The sequence below is a fragment of the Oncorhynchus keta genome, chromosome 22 (genome assembly GCF_023373465.1).
Source record: "Oncorhynchus keta strain PuntledgeMale-10-30-2019 chromosome 22, Oket_V2, whole genome shotgun sequence".
Lineage (NCBI taxonomy): Eukaryota > Metazoa > Chordata > Actinopteri > Salmoniformes > Salmonidae > Oncorhynchus > Oncorhynchus keta.
Window position 1 is genome coordinate 2,834,013 of NC_068442.1, and position 20,071 is coordinate 2,854,083.

At 45.0% G+C, this 20,071-nt stretch overlaps 2 protein-coding genes across 21 annotated transcripts in view; both read left to right on the forward strand.

The window, feature by feature from the left end:
- LOC118400879 (neuronal cell adhesion molecule-like) overlaps nt 1–12,637 on the forward strand; it is a 112,330-nt gene extending 99,693 nt beyond the window's left edge. For 11 of the 20 annotated variants that reach the window (XM_052474672.1, XM_052474673.1, XM_052474674.1 and 8 more), the window contains 10 exons: nt 314–429; nt 649–853; nt 1,014–1,136; nt 2,544–2,720; nt 4,160–4,222; nt 4,648–4,776; nt 5,633–5,791; nt 6,731–6,862; nt 7,008–7,086; nt 10,136–12,637. In XM_052474672.1, coding sequence (XP_052330632.1) covers nt 314–429; nt 649–853; nt 1,014–1,136; nt 2,544–2,720; nt 4,160–4,222; nt 4,648–4,776; nt 5,633–5,791; nt 6,731–6,862; nt 7,008–7,086; nt 10,136–10,382 — 1,430 coding nt within the window. In that variant the 3' untranslated portion in view covers nt 10,383–12,637. Of the gene's footprint in view, nt 1–313; nt 430–648; nt 854–1,013; nt 1,137–2,543; nt 2,721–3,349; nt 3,639–4,159; nt 4,223–4,647; nt 4,777–5,632; nt 5,792–6,730; nt 6,863–7,007; nt 7,087–10,135 lie in introns of those variants that run through there. The other 9 variants (XM_052474683.1, XM_052474684.1, XM_052474685.1 and 6 more) reach the window with 3 other exon arrangements.
- A 2,035-nt stretch (nt 12,638–14,672) lies between these two features.
- LOC118400808 (contactin-1a-like) overlaps nt 14,673–20,071 on the forward strand; it is a 119,279-nt gene continuing 113,880 nt past the window's right edge. The window contains exon 1 of the mRNA XM_052474696.1: nt 14,673–14,746. The gene's annotated coding sequence lies outside the window, so the exon portion shown is untranslated. The remainder of the gene's footprint in view (nt 14,747–20,071) is intronic.

Below are 20,071 nucleotides of genomic sequence, written 5' to 3' on the forward strand. Positions count from 1 at the left end.
AGTTTTTTTGAACACAGATTAAGCCTAGGATAGTCCTGGACTAAAAGCATGCTCTAAATAGATTTTTTTTAAATTGCAAATGATTTTTAGTACATGGCTAGGCTTGATCTTGGTCTTGAAAACCGACCCATACAGTACTTGTTTGCGTGACTTGCCAGACTAAAAGTTGTCGAAAGAGACGACAAGTATCTCTCCCTTTAACCTGTACCGTGACTAGTTACTGTAACTGGACCAGTGGGTTTAATGAAGTTTCTCCATCGGGTCCTGCTCCCTGAAAACTGTGTTCCACTCCCTCTAACCTCTGCTTCCACAGTGCCGATGCAGGCACCAGACACTGTCCAGGTCCTCGTGTTGAATAGCAGTCTGGCTGAGGTGCACTGGGAGCCTGTCCCTCCTAAGACAGTACGGGGACGTCTTAAGGGATACAAGGTACACACACACACACACACACACACACGCACACACACACACACACACACACACACACACACACACACACACACACACACACACACACACACACACACACACACACACACACACACACACACACACACACACACACACACACACACACACACACACACACACGCACAAACATCTCTGTATCATTCCCCATTGAACGTATCTCATTCTGTGTCCTACCAGGTGTACTACTGGCGTGAGCGGAGCCTCCACAAACACAACCCCCACCATGTGGAGCAGCAAGTCCTGACCTTCAGTGGGAACAAGAGTCATGGCATGCTCCCAGGCCTGCAGCCCTACAGCCTCTACCTGTTCAACGTCAGGGTCTTCAACGGCAAGGGGGAGGGCCCTGCCAGCTCCAACCAGCAGTTCGAGACCCCTGAGGGAGGTAGGAGGAGCCAACATTCTATTCGTATAGAGGGTATCATGTCAAGGCCAATACAGCTAGGGTTGATGGGTCTGTTTTCATGCTTTTATGCTGCATACGAATTGCCATTTGGGGACAATCAGCGTGCGGCTGTTGACTGTGTGCCTGTCATGCTCTACAGTCCCTGGGCGGCCATCTTTCCTGAGGATCACCAACCCTAACCTGGACTCTCTCACTCTGGAGTGGGGCCCTCCCTACGACCGCAACGGACGTCTCACCGGCTACACCCTCAAATATCAGACCGGTGAGCTTACGTAGCAATACTCTTCTACTTGTGTTTTGGCTGTAGGAGGGTTGGGTCAGGGATAACATAGTAGGCATCAAGAGCTAGAGGTTCCGCCAGAGCTTCGACGGAGGGAGCACCTCTACTGCTTAGCAGTATCTTAGCCAGGGAGTACCTTTTCTACTTGTAGTTTGTGGTCCAGTCTGCTGTTCAGTATGCCCTCCTTTACATGTCTTGTTAGCACCGTATGCATTTGGTATTATTGCGAGGTGCATGTGCCAAGGGGTGGAGCCTGTGGTAGCTAGAAACTACATCGTTGAACAGAGTGAGAACCACCCCGCAGCGTGATGGATAATCTGATGTCACTTCCATCCACCTCTCCATCCCCCCACCTTTCGACCCGCATTATCTTGCTACACCTCTGACCTTGCCCCCTCTTTCACCTTCCCATCCCATCCATCCATCCACCTGCCCCTTCTTACTACACCTTTTCCCCCTTCCACCCATCTTGCTACACCTCTGACCTTGCCCCCTCTTTCACCTTCCCATCCCATCCATCCATCCACCTGCCCCTTCTTACTACACCTTTTCCCCCTTCCACCCATCTTGCTACACCTCTGACCTTGCCCCCTCTTTCACCTTCCCATCCCATCCATCCATCCACCTGCCCCTTCTTACTACACCTTTTCCCCCTTCCACCCATCTTGCTACACCTCTGCCCTTGCCCCTCTTTCACCTTCCCATCCCATCCATCCATCCACCTGCCCCTTCTTACTACACCTTTTCCCCCTTCCACCCATCTTGCTACACCTCTGACCTTGCCCCCTCTTTCACCTTCCCATCCCATCCATCCATCCACCTGCCCCTTCTTACTACACCTTTTCCCCCTTCCACCCATCTTGCTACACCTCTGCCCTTGCCCCCTCTTTCACCTTCCCATCCCATCCATCCATCCACCTGCCCCTTCTTACTACACCTTTTCCCCCTTCCACCCATCTTGCTACACCTCTGACCTTGCCCCCTCTTTCACCTTCCCATCCCATCCATCCATCCACCTGCCCCTTCTTACTACACCTTTTCCCCCTTCCACCCATCTTGCTACACCTCTGACCTTGCCCCCTCTTTCACCTTCCCATCCCATCCATCCATCCACCTGCCCCTTCTTACTACACCTTTTCCCCCTTCCACCCATCTTGCTACACCTCTGACCTTGCCCCCTCTTTCACCTTCCCATCCCATCCATCCATCCACCTGCCCCTTCTTACTACACCTTTTCCCCCTTCCACCCATCTTGCTACACCTCTGACCTTGCCCCCTCTTTCACCTTCCCATCCCATCCATCCATCCACCTGCCCCTTCTTACTACACCTTTTCCCCCTTCCACCCATCTTGCTTCCACCCCTGTCACATCCTCTTCCGCTCTTCCAGTCAACATCTCCGACGTGCTGGGTCCGGTGGAGGAGCTGGCCCTGCCAGCCAACGAGACCTCCGTCACTCTCCTTAACCTCAAGTACAGCACACGTTACAAGTTTTATTTCAATGCCAAAACAGGCCAGGGAGCAGGGCCTGTCGTTACAGAGGAAGCCGCCACGATCATGGACGAAGGTATGTGTTGACGCGTTGATGATGGTCACAACCTGAACTGTAGTCAGTTTCTATCGATGCAAAACCCCATTCATATGAGGGTTACCTGTCAACCATTTTGAATGCTTCAAGTCGACTCAGGAATGTCATCCCCCAACATCTAGATTGTGTTTTATACTTAAGCAATAAGGCCTGGGGGGGTGTGGTATATGGCCAATATATCTACGGGCTGTTCTTACGCACGATACAACGCGGAGTGCCTGGATACAGCCTTTAGCCGTGGTATATTGGCCATATACAGTACCACAAACCCCAAGGTTCCTTACTGCTATTATAAACTGGTTACCAACGTAATTAGGAGAGTGAAAATGTTTCGTCATACCCGTCGTATACGGCTTTCAGCCAATCAGCATCTGGGGCTCGAACCACCCAGTTTATAATTGTTTATAACGCATGGTACTCTGTTTTGTACTGTACTTTTTTTTGTGGATGCTGTTTGTGGATGTACAAAATCATTTCACCGGTTAGCATGTGAAAATGTGTACAGAATCGTACCAAAGCATGATATCACCTCAGTGTAGTAGTTGTAATAACAATCGAACCTCTGTGTCCTCTTTCTCCCCTTTTGTGTCCCTTTTCCCCTCTCTAAGTCCTAATGCGTCCGCCCTCTGTCGGTGTGGTTGTCAACGTGCACACCCCCTCATGCTGATCTGGGCCTTTATTAACAAAGCATCTCTGAGAAGGAGGACCGTGGACATTCCACATGGGGAGATATATGGGAAACTCACTGGGGTCACAAAATGTATAGATGGGAAGGTGCCACCGACAAGAGGGTGTTGACTAAAAAGAGGGAAAGAGTACAAGATTGTGAATGTATACTTTCTGAATGTGTATGCATTCAGCTGACGGGCATCCTGGCTAATAAACACTTTAAGCTTCCCTTTTGGTATCAATTCCTTTTTGAAAAGAGGTCAAAAAGCATTTCCCCCCTTTTTAACAAGACAAAACAACCCCCCAAAAAAAAAAAAAAAATTGTCGCTGTCCCAATACTTTTGGAGCTCACTGTAGCTGGATAAAGACATTCAAGTATGATGTGATGCATCTTTGGCTGCTGCAACAACAGACTCAAGACTCCTTAGAGTCTGACTTACTAACTGCGTTATGGAGACTTTACCTCTCCCCCTGCAACTGCTGATCTATGCCTATTTCTATGTCCGGCTGGTGCTGCCTGTCCCGTGCATGACGTTGTGCGTGTTTGAACCTGGCTTCAAACTGCCCCCCCCTCAAACATGCTGATTGTCTGTTTGCACTCCCACTGCATGCCAACTGGCCCGTGTAACCTCACTGCCGATCTTTGCCCGCGTGGTTTGTGTTGCCTACCTCTGCCGGCGGCGTGCCTGTTGTGTGTCCTTGTCTGTGGTGTTGTGTGATGTTTCTTATTCCTCTCCATGTTGTTCCAGGGAACACCCAACCCTCACCTCCCGTAGCACGGTCTCCTCCGGCACACCTCCCATTCCACAAGGGTACAGCCGCTATAGTCACATTCCCAGTCACGCTGTATAGTACATCTTATCATTGCTTCTCTTCTGATCGATAGTTCACAAGGGTCGATGTTATCCTCCATATTGTATTATAGAATGTGTATTACAAATGTTTAGGCTTTAGGCTGTTTTCATTTGATTGAAAGGCTCATAAGCAACAGTGCAACTGTAAAGGTTATCGATCGACCCTGAGAGTAATTGAAGTTGGAATGGAAAAGCGAAGTCGAAGTCTGTCTCGCTTTGATTTGGATCTATAGACGTATGTTGCGACAATGGACGGATGTCGATATTTGAATCACAAGCTATTATTCTGCTATCGGCGGGTGCATCATCTGAAGGTGAATAGACCCCTGATTTTGTTGAAGCTGAAATTTCGCTTCATTGCTGTCTTCTTCTCTTGTGCTCAGTGCATCCAGAGGCTCCGGCATTCGGGAACGTTAGCTCTTCCGTGGGAGAGGACGGAACGCTGATCAGTTGGGAATACTGGGGAGCGGAAAAAAACGTTTATGTAGAATATATAGTAGAGAACGATAACAGTAAGACATATCCCTCTATCACGTATACTTCAACGTATAGGTGGCAAGAGACTCCTACTCAATGACTTGGCTGTTGCAGATGTAACAAGAACAAACAAAAAAACTTGGCAATTATGAGGCTGGCTGCTGTTACTTTGCCTCGTGCCCAGATATGATAAAAACTGATTTCTCTGATTGGATAATAAAAAATATCCTCCGTGTGATTGGCCGGAATATTGCTTTAAACAGTTGGCACAAACCTATTCAAATGATTCATAGTCAAAAGCAGTATAGACAGTCTCAGATAATATTTAATGCTCAATGTCGATCGGACTCTTAATTAGCTTGAGTTGTTTTTATTGACCAGCAGTGAGGGTTTAAAAAAAACCCACAGTGTGTGTAGTATGGCTCTCTCACACCTCTACCTTGAAAACAATTAGAAAGTGAATTAGCATGATGCTTCATTCCTATCCAGTCAATCCCGATAATGTAGTTTCAGACGCTTTTCAGTTCCCTATTCAGAGTCACGTTGTAACATTTAGTCTAGTAACCCAGTTCACTGAGACACATCCCACAAATGTTTGTAATCACCGTACTTCATTCGTAGAACACCATGAAATAACATAATACAAAATGTACAGATGTAGTAATATCTAACATAGATGCCATATGTGATGCTATATACTGTATATTACTTCACCTCTGCCTATAGCATTTCAATAGATACACAAGTAAAAACCATCTCTGCATGAACACCAACAGCCCATTCCAACTTATCAGTGCACGGTGTACATATTAGGACATGAACACTTCTCGGCTGGCTGCAATGGATGTCCTAATATGTACACCGTACATCTTTCGTCCTGCAACTCTCTAGGTGAAGAGGAGTGGCAGAAAGAGTATGTAAATGGCTCTCGGGTCTATGTGCTGAAGGGCTTAAAGGAGGGCCTGTCCTATAGGGTGCGAGTGGTCGCCAAGGGCCACAACGGCCAAGCGGTGCTCCACCAATCAGAAGAGCTTTTGGTGATGATTCCAGGTGAGGCAGCACGCGGTTGGCCGGTCGCCGCCCGGCCTCGCTTTGCCTCGCCCTGTGTTGCGTTGTAGAGATTGAGAAACGTGTGTGTGTGTGTATGCGGTAGCTTTGCTATTCTTCACCACTCAAGAAACCTGTTCCGGTGCCTGTGGTATATACAGTGTTGCTGATCAACAGTGCATCTGCTGTGGTAGTTTCTCTTTTGGAAACATACTGTAGGCATGTTCAGTAGAGTTTCCTGACCTGCATGATGTTGTCCTTGTACGCAGATTTGTGTTGAAGTTAGGAACACCGTCTTGTTTCTGGAGAGAAGTTACAGTCAGACCGTCCTCATATCGACGACGGATACCATTCACATGATATAGAAGATTGATGTGTAGCTGTCTAATAATCCACCTAATTCTCTCTCCTGCTGTGGTTAACATTTGGTTTTTGTTTGTGATGTGTGTGTACTGTGTGTTTGTGTGTGTGTGTGTGTGTGGGGGGTGCATGAGCAAGACTGAGAGGCAGAAAGAGAGGGAGAAGACGCGAATGTTGTTTGCGTCAGGCACTGTAGAAGTCAAGCTGTTAACCGTCTTCGATACGCTCTGCATTCATGTGCCTGTAAAACCTCAGACGAGATGTTTAACATAACATCACTAAACACACCACTTGTCTTTTGCAGTAACACTATGTGCCACTTTCCAAACGATAAAGTACTTACAAAGGGTTCTTTGGAAACCTATTTTCATACTATCATGTACTTCTGTCTCCTCCACAATCTCCTTTAGTAGCCTTGATGACAATAGAAGATGTCTGAAACACTTAGAAGTTAACAAAACTTTATTGTACATTAGATTTTCATTGTACTCCAGTACAGGAACTAAACGTTACTTATATTTCCTTTGTCAATTAAAGCAACAGTTTTCTGATATCCTCTTCCTTCCCTCTGTGCCTGACCAGCTATGGCAGCCCGACAGGTGGATATTGCAACTCAGGGCTGGTTCATCGGTCTGATGTGTGCCATCGCTCTCCTCATCCTCGTTCTCCTCATCATCTGCTTCATACAGAGAAACAAGGGAGGAAAATACCCAGGTGGGTACTTTTGGTTGGCGCATAAACGCGCACGCATACACACATGCAAACAAGCACACGCACGCACGTTGTCGCCTTCATATCCATCACCTATCTTAGGCCGTAGTAAAATGACACATTTGATGAATTCCCCCCCCCCCCCCAGTGAAAGAAAAGGAGGACGCTCACACAGACCCAGAGTTCCAGCCCATGAAAGAGGATGACTGTACTTTCGGGGAATACAGGTGAGAAACATGACTCTCCTGGAGCCTGTTGGGGCCCCAGTTCTTCCCTGCCCCAAGCCCCCCTCCCCAACCACCCCACCAAGACCTGGTTCCTGTCAGCAAGGCAGGCGCTCTGGCCTCCCCGTCCTAACAGCTGACCTCTACTTGCCGCGGGACTACCATCATTCTAACATGGATTCTGGCATTGCAGACGTTTGGAGCTACATTGTAAAGCACAAGCCTCTTCTTTATGGAAGAGGTTGAGTAAGGGGGACAGGGACGGGGAGGGATTCTTCTCCGCTTAGTGTGTCGGTGGCTTGGTGGCCAGATCGATATTGTAGTGTGTTTGACTGTGTTGCGTCATTCGATAAGCAGGATATACAGTATTATTCAGGTCTACGTTTTAGGGGTTTAGGTTTTTCGGGGACTTTTAAAAGCTTTCCCTAGAACAGTCAGGAATATTTTTGAAGAATAACTTTCAGTATTCCAAGCCGGCATGCATAGATACCTGCCCCACTAATTTCACATTTGTAACCAAATGAATACCTTGTAACAAATACATTGTGCATATAAATATACAGTAGCTTTTGTATTATGGAATATACGTACATACTTAATAAATTAATATTTGCATACTTATGCATACTGTACAGTAATTACACTCATCCCAGTTGATATAAGCTCTGACTAACTGCAGTTAATCTAGTTATGCTTGCTATAGCGCCTTCTAACTGCTTTTCAGGCTGCTTGCTTTTCCAACCATGCACGCAGATATTAAGAAAAACAAAGCACTTTACTTATTATGTATAGCGTTTTGGAAACATGATTTTATACCGGTCCAGCTCTTTTCCAATTTATATCACATTTTTTCTTTTTTTCTTCTTATATTTGATATTATTACTTTTTGTATCTTGTGTTTTAAACATAAATATGCTCTATATTATACATTCTATCTATGCTGTAACACATAAGTACACTACACCGCCAAAAGTATGTGGACACCTGGAATGATCTAGAATGTCATTGTATGCTGTAGTGTTAAGATTTCCCTTCACTGGAACTAAGGGGTCTAGCCCCGAACCATCAAAAAACTGCCCCAGACCATTATCGCTCCTCCACCAACATGTTATACATCTGTCTACAACAGATAGCCTCATCCACTAATTTGAAGGGCTGTCCACATACTTTACACAGTGTATATGGAATTGTGGATATATAATGTTGTGTGATATGCATGGCGTGATGAAGACCGTATATAAAACTCGCTGTAGGCAATAGTGTCTTGAATGAAATCATGGATATGTACCGTAATAAGTCCTCCAGTATGAAGCTATCGGCATGTTGGAGTGAAAGATGTTATGTCAAGTTTCAACAAGGCAAAAAGCTATTCTTGTCCTGTCCACATCAAAACTCGTATCTAGTTTACGATCATAACACGAGAGACAATAAGCTACTAATGGGCCAAATCTGTCCATTCAAATATCAAAATAATAGACAATATGACAGAGTGTGTATTGTTGAAATAACAAGTATTAGACAATATATCACAAGGCTAAATGTGTAATATAGAGTGCCTTTGTGAAAGGAAATCAAATGTCCCACCCATGGGGCTTTATGTCAATAAATACTCATCTAACTCTACGAAGCCGTTCCGGTTTGGCTCGAGGCGTGCATAAATCCTGTGCTGTAACTATGATGTAGCTGTTGACCTTGAACGCCAGTGTCTACCCTTACAAGGGGGAAATGTGATGTTGAAGAGAGATACATACTGCTCTGCTATGTTTGGATGGATGTGTGGGTGCTGTATGCTTAGACCACAGAAGGGAACAGTGAAACCCACGTGAAAACACTGATGTGTTTAGTAGCCAGTGCAGGCTTGTCTCATCTGTGCATGCTGGTTAAGGGGGGGGGGTCGTGATTATCTCTCTGCCTGATCACTTCCTCTGCACTCTGTTTGTGTGGGTCTCAGACAAGGTAATGAAGGGTACTGCAAGACTGGCATGAGAGGAGTGACCAAAGGGCTGCTATACTGTGATATCGTTCTGATAAACAGTACTTACTGCCACTTGGAGAAAAAGGCCTGCTGTAAAACCACCCCAGAGTTACACCACTGTCCTTGTCTGTGCTATAAACTGTCATTAACTGTCATAAAGCCTACATAGTGGTGTCATAACGTATCATCGTCATTGGTGTCCAATGCAGTGCTTTCAGTCGTTAATCTGTAGTAAGATTGCATCCTGATGACATTGGATTTCTTGTCGAGTAATGTTTTATTAGCTGACATAACCTGTTATGACTGGCTATAACAGGTGTAATAAAAGTGTGATAGCATTATGAAGGCTTTATTGAAAGAGAGTCCACCTGCTATTCACCCTCATGAATCATCGGCCGACATTGATTTGAATGTTGACTAGACTAATGTTAATCCCCAAAGAAAGCTTTCTTTGCAGTTTCTTCATTTGTTTGCAAAAGTGTGATTATTTGTTATTTATGCTTTTGGGGACGTTTGGCTGACAATTCATTTGCTTTTCATGTGATTTTACAGCTTATTACATCTTTGGATTTTCAGTTTGTCATTGCAACTTTTGTTGGGGAGAAACGTTTCTGCCTGGCAATACAGCAAATCTGTGTTATTTTCCCCCTCGTGTCATGGCTTCAGGGGAAATAAGGGAATGGGTATGACTTTGCTTGTGTTCCCCTGTTGCGTGATGAAAACCAACTACTCGCTCACATCATTTTTTTTTTGACTTGGGGCTAGATAAATAAAAAAAATGATGAAAAATGATACTGTTAACATCCACTGTCAGAAGTAGTGCCTTCTGAGTCCAAATTTCAACCCAATTCAGGATATAAACACATATTTTCATAAGCTGTGGAATAATATGTTTGAACTTTTTTTTCTTTTCTGGAATTAGACACATTTGAATACTTGGGTAATGGTTGTAAAAGTACTTAGGAAATTACTTCAGTGCTCCATCTAAAAAAAAAAGAGGAAAAAAAGGCCATACACTAAAATCCTTGTTTACACATCATTCTGTCATCATTTCACCTGCATGTCGTTTTCTCCTAGTGACACTGAGGACCATAAGCCGTTAAAAGGGAGCCGCACACCGTCTAACGGGACGGTGCACAGGGACAACAGTGACGACAGTTTAGTAGACTACGGCGGCGATGGCGGAGACGGCCAGTTCAACGAGGATGGGTCTTTTATTGGACAGTATAGCGGGAAGAGCTCCGCCAGGGACACTGCTGGGGGCCACGAAAGCTCAGAGGCCCCGTCCCCTGTTAATACCTCCGCTATGAACTCCTTTGTGTAGCCGGCTGGTTGATCAGTAGGTCAGCCAGGTGCAGGGATAGGCAGCCAGGCCAGTAGGTGGTGCTGCAGTAAACTGAACTCCTTTGTAGCCAGCTGGTTAAACAGCCAGGTCCATAGGTTTGTGTAGCCAGACATTTGGACATCCAAACCTGTAGGTTTCTCCAGTGACTGGTCCATTCGCCATCTTCACAGGGCTGTTCTTCACGTCACCTTGTGGCTTTTATTGTCATCCCATTGCCCCGCCCATCCGCACACTACTGTCACAAACACATAGGAGCCTTCTTAAGAGACACATGTGAGACTCTCTACACTGGAGGATTGCACGTTATCATTTGGAAATCACTGAATTTGTGGAGGGAATGCGGAGGCTGTTCCAACTCTTTTATTCTCTGTAGCCTGTTGACTTAGTAGCGACACTTAGGACCAGACGTCTTCCTGAAATGATGCACAAACACATATTAACACAAATGAGTCGATTATTACATGGAAGCTATTGTCTATTTATCTTGAACTGCTATACGGTACACATTTGAATTATTTGGGTTTGCCATATGGTTTTTCCGGTCAAAGCATTATCTTGATATTAGTGTGTGCGTTCGAGGTACTTTGTCCTTCAGGGCAACCCGCAAAGAGGCATCAGTGTCTGTCGACATGGTGGTGAAACGTGTTACTAAGTACATGAAAATCAGTTGCATCTACAGTGCAGGATTATGTCCAGTGAGCTCCCGAAAGTATTCTTCTGCCTGAATCTGTGATTCCGACTCCAAGCAGGCTCAATCAAGCATGACTCCAGTCACATCGGTCGCTGCATCCACGCCCTCACCAGGGGATGCTGGTGCCACTTTAAATGGGTGGACAGGCTCGCCGTAAAGGGTCAAATTAAATTAACGGGACGGTATCAAACACCAGCCTCCACTGGTGCTCACATGTCACCTTTGTTTTGATCACTGCAAATGCTGAAGTGCGGCATGCTGTCATGACATCATCATCATAACCTTTGACCTGCATGTGACCTTACTTCCACCTGACGGTGACTTTATGGCTCTTTCTGTGCGACCCAAAGTGCATGTACTGACATCCAACTCTTTTCTTTAGCTTTTCTTTCAAAATGTTGCGTTTATTTGTGGTGCTGTGTGGCCTTCAGCAGGACGGTGCCTTTTAATACAGAACTTCAGTTCAGTCTAGATTAATTCACAAAAATACCGTTTTACCCAGAGTTCAGTGGGTGGAATGCCCATACAGCAATAGTCATACTCTGAGGATGATGGGTTCAGCTAGGAAGGATGAAAGGATGAAGGACTCCATAAATGAAGGAATAATTCATACAGTCGTCTTTTGAAAAGCTTCAAAATGCTTCTCCCTCAGATAAGCGGCTTAGGGTTGCCATATTGGACGCGGTCAAGGCTCTGTACATTTTTTCAAGTTTCGGGTCATCTATGAAGTGTTTGATCATATTTTTGCGCTGTGTGTGCGTGCGTGTTGAGGGGATAATATTCATGCGAGTCACTTATACTAACTACATTTGATGGCCTTTGGCGTGATAAGGGATCGAGATTTTTATTTTAACTTGCATCAAGTTTTACGTTTTTTTTTTTAATGAACATTATCTGTTGCATTTGTAAATATATACTCTAATTGACTGTACAGAAAACCACTGCAAGAGGAGCTTAAAATGGAAAGTTCAGCCAAATGACAACATTTGATCAACCATCCCTTTTAAGAGCCTGGGAGGCAGAACTGTGCATGAGAAGGTTTTGACTGGCTGAGAGAGCTGTGTTCAATATAGACTACTTCTATAGAATAAATATACATTTTTTGTTGTTGTTACTATTTCTTTTTTTCTTTGCTGTGAACATTGTACATTATTGTAACTAAAACAGGACAAGACGTTGCTCATGAGTTCACATTTGGATGGTTTCCATTTGTCAGCGATACTGTTGTGCTTTTCCCTATTTTGTACTAAATGAAACCATACATACTCTGGAAGCCTTCAGATGTAATGGACTTTGGAGCGTAAGATAAGTACCCCTCGATGTACTGTGTCATTCTGGTTTATGTTGCTTATATGAGCAGCACAAGGTCTGCCAAACTCTTCCACTTTGTGACCGTTTTGAAAATGGTTTGGTGTTCTTATTCTAAAACAGTTTCAAGGTTTTTACTAACAATTTGATTTGTATTTAAGTTTCTCCACGTAGTGAAATAACACATTTCCAAGTAACTTGAAATATAATGAATGAATAAAGTATTATTATCTTCTTCGATTCTATCTTTATTGTGAAACTTCATTCTCACTGTTCTAATATTCGTAATGTTCTAAATTAAACAGCAATGCAATGGAAGACAATGGAGCTTTGCAAATGAGATGATAAAACCAATCTTATGATAAAGATAAAGTAGGTGCTACACAATGGCTCCATAAATATTCTATTATATTACACTACGATACAAAGTGTCAAAACGGCAGTATGTTTTGCTCCACAACAGACCAACTCGTTGGCAATGGGAATAAGCATCGACGAAGAGGACGAGGATTCCACACCTTCACAGAACTGGGAGATAAGGTGTGTGTGTGTGTGTGTGTGTTGGTGAGGGGTTCATGCTGAATCTCTCGCTCTGGATCTCTCATCACTTCTTTTCCCACTGCGCTCTATGTATCGGGGGATGGAGGTGTGTGAGCGCGTGTGTGAGTGCCAAACCAGACTTTGATATGAGACGAATGCTAAACACTTTGGGGGTGCTTATTATACCTGGGATCTTTTTTGAGATGAGGGACTACACGAGGGAACCTGGGTGAAATTAAAGCACAAGTCAGTTTACAAGGCGCGTCAGGGCGAAGACACTCCCGACAGGAACAGGTAGGAGTCGTCGCTCCAAAAACACACAGATCACAGGGTAGCACAGTGTGAGACAACACCATCCTATGCTGCGAGCAAAAGGATGCAGGCAACTTATGCAACGCAGTGAAAGTATTAAGTCAACCGTAGAGTCTGAAGAATGCTGCTAGCCTCACAGTAAACTGGAGACAGTGGGAAAGGAAGGGAGAGACCTAGTCAGTTGCACAACTGAATGGACTGAACCGAAATGTGTCTTCTGCGCTTAACGCTTAACCCAACCCCTCCTAATCAGAGAGATGCGGGGGGGGGGGGGCTGAGAGAGGAAGAGAGAGACAGGAAGGGGAGAGCAAGAGGGCAAAGAGGAGGAGAGCGAGAGGAGAGGAAGGGGAGAGCAAGAGGAGAGGAAGGGGAGAGCAAGAGGAGAGGAAGAGGGCAAAGAGGAGGAGAGCGAGGGAGGAAGAGGGAGAGAAAGAGTCATACACAGACAGGGAGAGAGATCATGTGTGAGGATAGAGACAGAGAGAGTCCTGATGAAACAGAACAGCTCAGCAATATTTGTTGGCGTTCACTTGTTGACCCTTGCGTTTCCACTATGGTCATGCACTGTATGTATGGGTGTAACTGGGAGTGAACACACAGACCATCTGGTGTGCCATCACACACATACACACACACACAGTACACTACACTGGTGTCGGGAAGCAAGAACGTCTGGTGGGGGGCTCTTGGACCACTTCTCCGTTTGGCAAGGACACTTGGCCTTCTGTTCACTCTCTTTCTACTGCATGGTTAAATTCATTGGGAGTAATTATTTCACGGATGAATTCTCAGTAATTATAGCAGTTGATATAACAGCTATTCAAATCTTCCTGGATGCACAGAGAGAGAACAAAATGGATGCTCTCAAACAGGAAACTTTCCTCACCAGCAATTGGACCAGCATGTATTATTTTGTGGATATAAATGAACGAAAACAATCATAACTTTAACCCAGAAAGGTGGCTATTGTCCTCTGATCCTTATACAGTATCGTACAGACGGTAATTGTCATTTGTGGACTCATCAGTGCCATATCATCACACAATATGTGGAAGACAGATTTGTATTCTCGCCTTTACTGCCACCTAGTGATTTAAAAGGCAATCATACGGATGAGAAGATAACAAACAGGATCATTACCGTCTCAATGTGAAATAAAAGAATGACCCAGTGAAGGCTGCTGAGGGGAGAACAGCTCGTAATAATGTCCGGAACAGAGCAAATGGAATGGCATCAAACTCATGGAAACCATGTTTGTTTGATGTATTTGATAGCGTTCCACTGATTCCGCTCCAGTCATTACCACCAAGCCCGTCCTCCCCAATTAAAGTGCCACCAACCTCCTGTGACGAGCACGGAAGTGTACATCCAAATGAAACTATTATTTGATTTTGAAACGTTTTCACATTTCATTTAACAGATTTTCATAGGATGGATAATGTTATGTAAATAAAATCATGACATACTGAATGACCTTCTGGGAGCATCGAAGGTAAGTGATCTGACACGAACCAATGTCAATATATTTACAATATAACCAAATCATTGGACATTATTCTACCACATGGTCATACACCACAACACTCTTCCCATATGCTGTTGTTTTCTTTTTGGTCCTCGATTACATGGGCTCCCTGGTAAGAGGCTTAGCTATTCATTTTCATGACAACAGAGTCATATTATCTGTGTGTTTATTGGTGATCATTACCACCGAAACAGCAGCTGCCCTCTTTAAACCTACAACCCTTTCCCTCCATCCCTCTCCTTTCAGCCATCTCCCTTTCCCAATCCTCCAGCGTCGACTGCATCACCCCAACCTTCCCCCTCCAAATCCACCCCCCGTTTCCCGTCCATCTCTTCCCTATCCTAATCCTTCCTCTCTTCTACCCCAACCCCACCCCTACATCTTCATTCCCTCCCCCATCCCCTGTCCCACCCCTACAACTCCTTCCTATCCCCAACTCCCCCCTATCATCCCAATCCTCTGCGGACTGATCAGAGGTTCTGTGTCGACAGTATGTCTGCCGTGGCTGGTACTGCCTCCTCCCTGTACATCCACCTGATTTACTGTTCCTGTTTAGATAAAAGCCTGTGGTATGCTCCATGTCAGGCTGTGCATTGCCTGCTTTTAACAGGAAGAATAATAAGAGGAAGAATAAAGGGGAAAATATTTGGATATTCTGCCAATCTACGAGGTCAATGTACTAAAGGAGATGCTTGAAAAAATACACGACATCTCTATTGCTAGTACTGACTTTATTGTCCCCAAGGGGAAATTTTGTTGCAGTGTCATGTACACATTTAAAGTGGCGTTTAAATACAAAACAAAATGGACAATACAACTTTCATAACAGTTACATACCAATAAAAAAAAGAATAATAATTAGAATAAATAAATAAAACATTTTTTTTAAAGACTAGCCGGCTGGCCATACTGAGTCGAAAGGAATATTAGCCCGAGCTATTTCGGAGGGATATCACACCTGGCACAAATTATTGTCTAGTTCTGTTTTTCCTCCAGAGGTGTGCCCTATACCTGTGCCCAGAGGGGAGTTGTTCAAAGTCCAGGTACAGGGGGTGGCTTGGGTCTAAAATGATTTTTGTAAGCCTTGCATAGGGCTCCAACCTTAAAGATCTCATCCAGGCCTGTCTGTTTGACTACAGGGACCTTGCTTGCTGTGGCAATAATCCTTCTCATCATATTTCTCTGGCTGACAGTGGCATTGCCAAACCAACAAACAATACAAAAAGTTAAAATACTCTCAATAAAAGATTTGTAAAAGAGAGGCAATATAGTACAGTCTACATTAAACGATCCCAGCTTTTTGAGAAAGTACAGTCTCTGTTGGATCTTTTTGTAGATCAGGTCTGTACATTTACTCCACCGAAGCTTACTGTCCAAAAGGATAATAAGATATTTGTATTCCTCTATGATTTCTATATTCTGACCCCTGATAGATGTTGCAGATGTTGCTCTCTCTCTCTCTCTCTCTCTCTCTCTCTCTCTCTCTCTCTCTCTCTCTCTCTCTCTCTCTCTCTCTCTCTCTCTCTCTCTCTCTCTCTCTCTCTCTCTCTCTCTCTCTCACTCGCCTCTCTCTCGCCTCTCTCTCTCTCTCTCTCTCTCTCTCTCTCTCTCTCTCTCTCTCTCTCTCTCTCTCTCTCTCTCACTCGCCTCTCTCTCTCTCTCTCTCTCTCTCTCTCTCTCTCTCTCTCTCTCTCTCTCTCTCTCTCTCTCTCTCTCTCTCACTCTCTCTCTCTCTCTCTCTCTCTCTCTCTCTCTCTCCTCGCCTCTCTCACTCGCCTCTCTCTCTCTCACTCGCCTCTCTCTCACTCTCTCTCTCTCTCTCTCTCTCACTCTCTCGCCTCTCTCTCTCTCTCTCTCTCTCTCTCTCTCTCTCTCTCTGCTCTCTCTCTCTCTCTCTCTCTCTCTCCTCTCTCTCACTCGCCTCTCTCTCTCTCTCTCTCTCACTCTCCTCTCTCTCGCCCTCTCTCTCTCTCTCTCTCTCTCTCTCTCTCTCTCACTCGCCTCTCTCTCTCTCTCTCTCACTCGCCTCTCTCTCTCTCTCTCTCTCTCTCTCTCTCTCTCTCTCTCTCTCTCTCTCTCTCTCTCTCATTCAATTTAAGTGATTTAATGGCATTGTAAACACATGTTAACATTGCCAAAGCAAGTGAGGAATAAATAAACATAAATAAGGGTTATATTTACAATGGTGTTTGTTCTTCACTGGTTGCCCTTTTCTTGTGGCAACCGGTCACAAAACGTGCTGCTGTGATGGCACACTGTGGTATTTCACCCAATAGATATGGGAGTTTAACTAAATTAGTTTAATTTTAAAAAATGATTTCACCTTTATTTAATCAGGTAGGCCAGTTGAGAACAAGTTCTCATTTACAACTGCGTCCTGGTCAAGATAGAGCAAAGCAGTGCGACACAAACAACAACACAGAGTTACACATGGAATAAACAAACGTACAGTCAATAACACAATAGAAAAGTATATGTACAGTGTGTGCAAATGTAGGGAGGTAAGGCAATAAATAGGCCATAGTGGCGAAATAATTACAATTTAGCAATTAAACACTGGAGTGATAGATGTGCAGGAGATGAATGTGCAAGTAGAGATACTGGGGTGCAAAGGAGCAAAACAAAATAAGAACATGAGGTAGTTGGATGGGCTATTTACAGATGGGCTGTGTACAGGTGCAATGATCGGTAAACTGCTCTGACAGCTGATGCTTAAAGTTATTAAGGGAGATATGTCTCCAGCTTCAGTGATTTTTGCAATTCGCTCCAGTCATTGGCAGCAACGAACTGGAAGGAAAGGCAGACAATGCAGGAGTTGGCTTTGGGGATGACCAGTGTAATATACCTGCTGGAATGCGTGCTACGTGTGGGTGCTCCTATGGTGACCAGTGAGCTGAGATAAGGCGGGGCTTTACCTAGCAAAGACTTATAGATGACCTGGAGCCAGTGGGTTTGGTGATGAATATGAAGCGAGGGCCAGCCAATGAGAGCAAACAGGTCGCAGTGGCGGGTAGTATATGGGGCTTTGGCGACAAAACGGATGGCCCTGTGATAGACTACAGTTGTGGCCAAAAGTTTTGAGAATGAAACAAATATTAATTTTCTGCTGCCTCGGTGTCTTCAGATATTTTTGTCAGGTGTTACTATAGAATACTGAAGTATAAATACAAGCATTTCATAAGTGTCAAAGGCTTTAATTGACAATTACCATTGCAAAGATGCAAAGAGTTGATATTTGCAGTGTTGACCCTTCTTTTTCAAGACCTCTGCAATCCGCCCTGGCATGCTGTCAATTAACTTCTGGGCCACATCCTGACTGATGGCAGCTCATTCTTGCATAATCAATGCTTGGAGTTTTGTTTGTCCACCCGCCTCTTGAGGACTGACCACAAATTCTCAATGGGATTAAGGTCTGGGGAGATTCCTGGCCATAGACTCAAAATATCGATGTTTTGTTCCCCGAGCCACTTAGTTATCACTTTTGCCTTATGGCAAGGTGCTCCATCATGCTGGAAAAGGCATTGTTCATCACTAAACTGTACCTGGATGGTTGGGAGAAGTTGCTCTCGGAGGATGTGTTGGTACCATTCTTTATTCATGGCTGTGTTCTAAGGCAAAATTGTGAGTGAGCCCACTCCCTTGGCTGAGAAGCAACCCCACACATGAATGGTCTCAGGATACTGTTGGCATGACACAGGACTGATGATAGTGCTCACCTTGTCTTCTCCGGACAAGCTTTTTTCCGGATGCCCCAAACAATCGGAAAGGGGATTCATCAGAGAAAATGACTGTTCCCCAGTCCTCAGCAGTCCATTCCCTGTACCTTTTGAAGAATATCAGTCTGTCCCTGATGTTTTTCCTGGAGAGAAGTGGCTTCTTTGCTTCCCTTCTTGACACCAGGCCATCCCCCAAAAGTCTTCGCCTCACTGTGCGTGCAGATGCACTCACACCTGCTTGCTGCCATTCCCGAGCAAGCTCTGTGCTGGTGGTGCCCCAATCCCGCAGCTGAATCAACTTTAGGAGACGGTCCTGACGCTTTCTGGACTTTCTTGGCGCCCTGCAGCCTTCTTCACAAGAATTGAACCGCTCTCCTTGAAGTTCTTGATGATCTGATAAATGGTTGATTTAGGTGCAATCTTACTGGCAGCAATATCCTTGCCTGTGAAGCCCTTTTTGTGCAAAGCAATGATGACGGCACGTATTTCCTTGCAGGTAACCATGATTGACAGAGGAAGAACAATGATTCCAAGCACCACCCTCCTTTTGAAGCTTCCAGTCTGTTATTCAAACTCAATCAGCATGACAGAGTGACCTGCAGCCTTGTCCTCGTCAACACTCACACCTGTGTTAACGAGAGAATCACTGACATGATGTCTTTTGTAGTAGGGCTGAAATGCAGTGGAAATGTTTTTGGGGGGATTCAGTTCATTTGCATGGCAAAGAGGGACTTTGCAATTAATTGCAATTCATCTGATCACTCTTCATAACATATGCATATTGCCATCATACAAACTGAGGCAGCAGACTTTGTGAAAAGTAATATTTGTGTAATTCTCAAAACTTTTGGCCACGACTGTACATCCAATTTGCCCAGTAGAGTATTGGAGGCTATTTTGTAAATGACATTGCCGAAGTCAAGGATCAGTAGGATAGTCAGTTTTAAGAGGGTATGTTTAGCAGCATGAGTGCAGGATGCTTTATTGCGAAGTAGGAAGCCGATTCTAGATTTAATTTTGGATTGGAGATGCTTAATGTGAGTCTGGAAGGAGAGTTTACAGTCTAACCAGACACCTAGGTATTTGTAGTTGTCCACATATTCTAAATCAGAACCGTCCAGAGTAGTGATGCTAGACAGATGGGCGGGTGTGGGCAGAGATCGGTTGAAGAGCATGCATTAAGGCTTGGACCCAGTGACTCCCCTCCACTTCCTCTGGACATCGAGGGAGGTCCGGCGTACTCGGTCCTGGATTCAAGGCATTGGGGCGAGGCGTCTCCTGTCCCTCATCGACTGGGAGGGGTACAGCCCAGAGGATTGGTGAGGGGTTCCTGTGATGGGCATCCTGGACAATTCGCTGACCAGGGATTTTCACCGCCGGCGCACTGACCGACTCGCACTGTATCCCTGTGGTCGTCTCAGAGGCCGGTGATGTCCTGCTCGGGGGAAGGAGAGGGGGTACTGTCATGGATCCCACCGGTACTGCTGCTCATTCTGTTCACCAGCTCCGGAGGTCAACGTCACCGGCCTTCTAGGCCACACTGAATGTGATTCATGACCACCAACCCCGGACTGTC